The sequence below is a fragment of the Rhea americana genome, unplaced genomic scaffold, assembly GCF_003343005.1.
Source record: "Rhea americana isolate MKP2758 unplaced genomic scaffold, rheAme1 scaffold_246, whole genome shotgun sequence".
Taxonomy (NCBI): domain Eukaryota; kingdom Metazoa; phylum Chordata; class Aves; order Rheiformes; family Rheidae; genus Rhea; species Rhea americana.
In genome coordinates this window covers 488,789-493,442 of record NW_028186364.1, presented here as the reverse complement: position 1 = coordinate 493,442, position 4,654 = coordinate 488,789, and the positions used below count along the sequence as shown (strand labels likewise).

At 64.4% G+C, this 4,654-nt stretch overlaps 1 protein-coding gene across 1 annotated transcript; it reads right to left on the bottom strand.

The window, feature by feature from the left end:
- Positions 1-3,512: 3,512 nt before the first annotated feature.
- SMIM12 (small integral membrane protein 12) lies at positions 3,513-4,651 on the bottom strand. The gene has a single exon (XM_085306749.1). The coding sequence runs from the start codon at positions 4,649-4,651 to the stop codon at positions 4,370-4,372; it is 282 nt and encodes a 93-aa protein (XP_085162875.1). The 3' UTR covers positions 3,513-4,369.
- Positions 4,652-4,654: the final 3 nt, after the last annotated feature.

The following is a 4,654-nucleotide window of genomic DNA, read 5'->3' as shown; positions in this document are numbered from 1 at the left end:
CGTGGGGCTGCCCCCCGGGGGCAGGCGCTCCCCCGGCTCCCGCTGCCCGGCGCCAGCGGCTAAGCGCCGGCCCCCGAATACAAGGGCGCGTGCTGTTAAAAGGCGCAGCCAGGCAGCGCCTGGGCCGCGAGGACCTTGGCAGGAAAAGGGTCCTGCAGCAAGAGGGAGGGAGCCGGGAAGAGATTCTCACGGGCTCAGGGAAAGGGCAAAAGTGGAGCCTGGGAAAAAAAGCCTCGCGCAGCCGGGACAGGGAGCAGCGGTCCCAGGGGACCCACCGCTCGCTGGCTGTGCTGGTGCTTCCGGGGCGAGCACAGCTCGGCACCTTCGTGCACAGCTCTGGGCGCTCCGAGCGCCTGCAGGGTGCCAGGCGCGGCCTCGGGAGCAGCCCGGGATGCTCCGCACGGCCCCCCGCTCCCGCCGCCCCCCACACCTCTCCCAGGCTCGCGCACGCTGCAAGGCGCTGGAGGTCGGGGCTGCGCTGGAAAGGGACCAAAACGCTCCGAGCAGCCGTCGTGCCAGGCCGGAGCAAGGTCAGAGCGCTCCCCGGCCCCGCACGCAGCTGGCGCGTCCTGCGCTGAGCTAACCGGACGTCCGCCGCGGCGCCCAGGTGTGCCGAGCCCGCGGCCGGGGGATGCGCGCTGGGAGCAGCGCGGGGGGCTCCGGGCAGYGGGGAGCAGGGCTCCCTCCACCGCCTCCGCTCGCTCCTGCATCCTGCCTCCGGAAACAGCAACCTGCTCCTCTCGCAAGCTGTTAGTGATGGATGGACAGACACACACAGCCCCCCACTCCGGGAGGCCAGCGGAGCCGGTTGTGGGCTGCATTCCCGCCCCGAGGTGGCTTCATTTCCGCAGCTGCAGGATTTARTCCCGTCTCTGCGGCTCCTAGCAGGGGCCGGGGCCGTGCCTGAGCCGTGAGTGCCCTGCGCTGACCACAGGGAGAGCATCCTCCCTTGACACGCCGCCGGCTGGGTTGGGCGGCCGGGATTCCCTGCCCTGGGGCCAGGCTCGCCTCCGTCGCGCTCCCAGGCACGCTCAGCTTCAGACAGAGCTGCTGGCGCCGCTCCTTGCACGGTCCAGCTGCAGGAATCGGCTGCACCGTGGCGGGAACAAGTCCAGCAGGTTGCAGACATGTCGGACCAGAACGAGGACCGGCTCCTGAATCCTTGTCTGCGAGATCCGGAAAATAATTTTGGCCAGAATAGTTTATTCAATAAAGCTTCCTCTTACACTTCATGAGCCATTCGTGGCTACTCACCCCGGCCCTGAGGGCTTGCTGGGCCCTATTCTTGTCCAGCGAGCGCTTCCCAGGCAGCACATTGTTGGGATTCAATGGGAGGAAGGGTGGGTTTGCRGCAGCGAGGATTTAGGAGAACTGCAGCACTTTTTTCCCGTGCTGCAACAGATCTCTGGGAAGTAGCTTCACCCCTGCCCCAGTGCCTCCGTGGGGGAATCACGGCTTGTCCTGACAGCTCTGCCGACCTCAGCCGTGGGACCAGCCGCTGTCAGAGCCGGGAATGCCAGGAGTCGCTAAATGCACAGAAACCAGCTGGGGGACAGCTGTGTGCCACGGCCCCGGTGAGGCAGCAGCGGGGAACCGCGCTGCGCCGCAGCCGCCCGGGAGCTGCAGCGGGAGCCGCGGCAGAGGCTGGCGGCCCCGGGCAGGGGCTCCCTGGGCTGGCAGCCCCCGGTGCCCGCGCAGCAGGACTCCCTGCGCAGCTTTCCAGCAACTGCGTTGTTTCAGTAGACAGGCAGGAACGTGCGGAGCAGCCCCCCGCCCCGAACAAAGCCGTGTGGGCTCAGACGGAGGAAATTGCAGCCAGCAAGGGCCCAACAAAGTGCAATTGTGCCCTGCCGGCCCTGAGAACAGGCAGATCAATGGGCTATAAACAGCCAACGGAGTCACCGCGTCTCGGGGTGAACAAAGGGAGTCGGGAAGACGTTTCCGACCTGGGTCCAGCTGGTCCCAGCTGGGGGAAGGGAAGGGCCTATTCCCACCCCAGAGCACAATAGGGAACAGCCATCACCCAGCATCACCGAGCAGCCAGGTTGGGGCAGGAGCAGGCTAGCGGTACAGGCTCCGTCAGCGGGCTCCACGGGGGCGAGAGGATGGTGCCAGATGCCCGTGGAGGCCCCGGGCGGGGGATCCGGGGGATGACACAGGAGACGCTGTGATTCCCAGAGCAGGAGGCAGCAGCAGGGCACGAGGCCGGGCTGGGACAGCCTTCACCTTGCCCCCAAACACCTCCCAGACCTGCTAGCCCAGGCAGTGCCGCACGGCAAAGGTGCAGCACCTCCCCAGCTGCGCCTGTGCCTCAGCTTCCCTGCCTGCCCCCTCGCAAACAGCAGGTGCCTGGGAGCTCTTGGCGACGCCGGGCTGCGAGCCCAGCTAGAGAGCGGAGATCCAGCCCCAAGGACGGCAGGCTGATAAACACGGAGAGGGAGCGCAAGTAGTAAAGCTGTCAACGGGGCAGGAGCTGGCCCAGATGTGGGAAGCGGAGAGCCCTTTCTCCCCAGGCGCTCGAGGAAGCAGGACGAAGCAATGCAAAATGCTGAACTGGCTGCTGACATCAGGGCTTTGCACGAGACAACAGATTTATCGCCCCCGGGAGGGGAAGGCCAGGCTGGGGCAGCAACTGAGGCCTCACGCAGAGACCAGGGGAAAAAACAAGCCAGGAGCTAGCGATAACCCGAGCTACAGCCAGCTCAGCCCGGGCAGGCAGCAGGCAGGGAGCAGCCAGGAGCTGAACACCGGGCCCTGCTTGGACGTTTCTAGCTGGGGTTTATTCCCACAGCATCAGCAGCGCTCGRCTCCGGTGAGTCGAGGGGACGCGAGGCAACACACGGCCTCGCACCCTGCTGCAGGTCTCCAAGGGCTCGGGGCCGGGGCCCCTGGGCTCTGGCACCTCCCGCGCTTCTCCCATGTCGCAGCGCCTTGCTCAGCGTCACCAGCGGCTCAGTGGTAGCCCTGAGGTCCCCACCCAGCGCTGCCACCGTTCTGCTTCTGCAGATAASGAAATCGAAGGCAAGCAAAGGATGTGGTGGGGGGAATCCAGGAGGGAGGCTCACCAGCAGCACGGGCTGCTACTGCCACCTTCTCCTTCCTGCCCCACACGACCCTTCGCCAGCTGTGCCAGGCCTCCAGGACCGGGGGCCAGGCAAGGTCAGTGCCAGGCCAGGGAGGTGTAGCCGGTCCAGGTATGGAAAGCCTGGGGAAGCCTCTCCCTTGTCCTCCCTCGCACCCTTGCTCTCAGTGCCTGGAGCACAGGAATCTGCAGGGATGGAGGAGCGGTGCTCCTCCAGTGCCACATGGACACAGCTCAGCCCTGTGCCAACACAGGAAGGAGCCCAGCGCTTCACAGCAAAAGGTCGAGCAGAGCACAGGCTGCCACCAGCACCACTGAGAGGTGCTCAGCACYGCGGAGACATCCAGCAAGCGTCTCAAAAACACAGGCAGCAGAAACGCTCCGAACTGGGGTTTTGGCCAGATAGCAACGCAGAAGATGACACAGAGGCCCGAGGACTCACAGTAGTTTAATCTGGCTGTTTCTGTGCAAGGCAGAGTCATCTCCAGTCAGCCTCAGCCCAACCTAAACTCACAGCCATGCTTGCAACCCCATGACAGATGCAGAGCCAGGACCTCCACCCCCACCCCCATCCCCCTTCCCTGCTGCAAAGCCTGGAGGTAACACAGGGAGGAGTTCCCAGAAGACTCCTGGGCCATTCCAGCTCCTGCAGTGGTATGTTAGTGTGGTGCTGTGACCTCTAGGGAGCATGACTGGGTTTACAAGAAGCTGGTAAGCAGGATGGCAGGTCACCTGCAAGCCCTCCTCATGCCTCCYGCTGTTAGCCCAGCCCTTGACCCCATGTCACTCAGGCCCAAGCACAATCCAGACAGCTTTGCTTGGAAACAYACAAGTCTCTTCTGTTTTTGTACTAAGGAAGAGCCCAAATCTGAAGAGATCTGGGTGGAACCAGGCCAAGAAAGTTTGGGGGCATGGGAACAGGCTGGGAGCTGAGGAGCTGTAGACATACTCCATCTCCAGAGCATCATTCTCCTTGCAGCATGCCACCAAAGAGGTCTGGGCTGCTGTATATTGAATGTGTCCATCAAGTGGGCAAAGCCTAACCAGTCACGTCTCCACAGGGCCTGGGGAAGGTGAAGAGCAGCAGTAGGCACAGCAGATTACTCAAGTACAGCCAAGTGCTGGAGGGCATCCAGCGGAGGACGTGCAGGTGGCASAGGAGTCCCCAGCAGAAGGCTGACAGACGCAGCTGGACAGGCCAGTCAGCTCCAGCCCCTGGGAATGGAGGGTCCCTCAGCCAAGCCCAGCTGGACGGACGCTGGCTCTGGGTTTGCCCACGCAGCTTTGTTAACTCTTCTCGGGTCGGTTCCTGTTCAGCACCGCCCGGGGGGCGAACTCGAGCTTGTCCTTGAGGCTCACCACCTCGGTCAGGTCCTTGCCAGMGATCTCCTGCAGCTTGCGGTCCTCGCGCCGCTCCGAGATGCTCTTCTCCTCCTCGGCCGGCGGCGGCGGCGGGTCGCCGCGGAGGAACCACTCCAGGTGGTAGCCCACGGCGCCCACCACGAAGGCCACCGGGAAGGTGACGTACGGGGCGTAGGTGCGCAGCGCCGTCCAGAGCACCGGCCACATGGC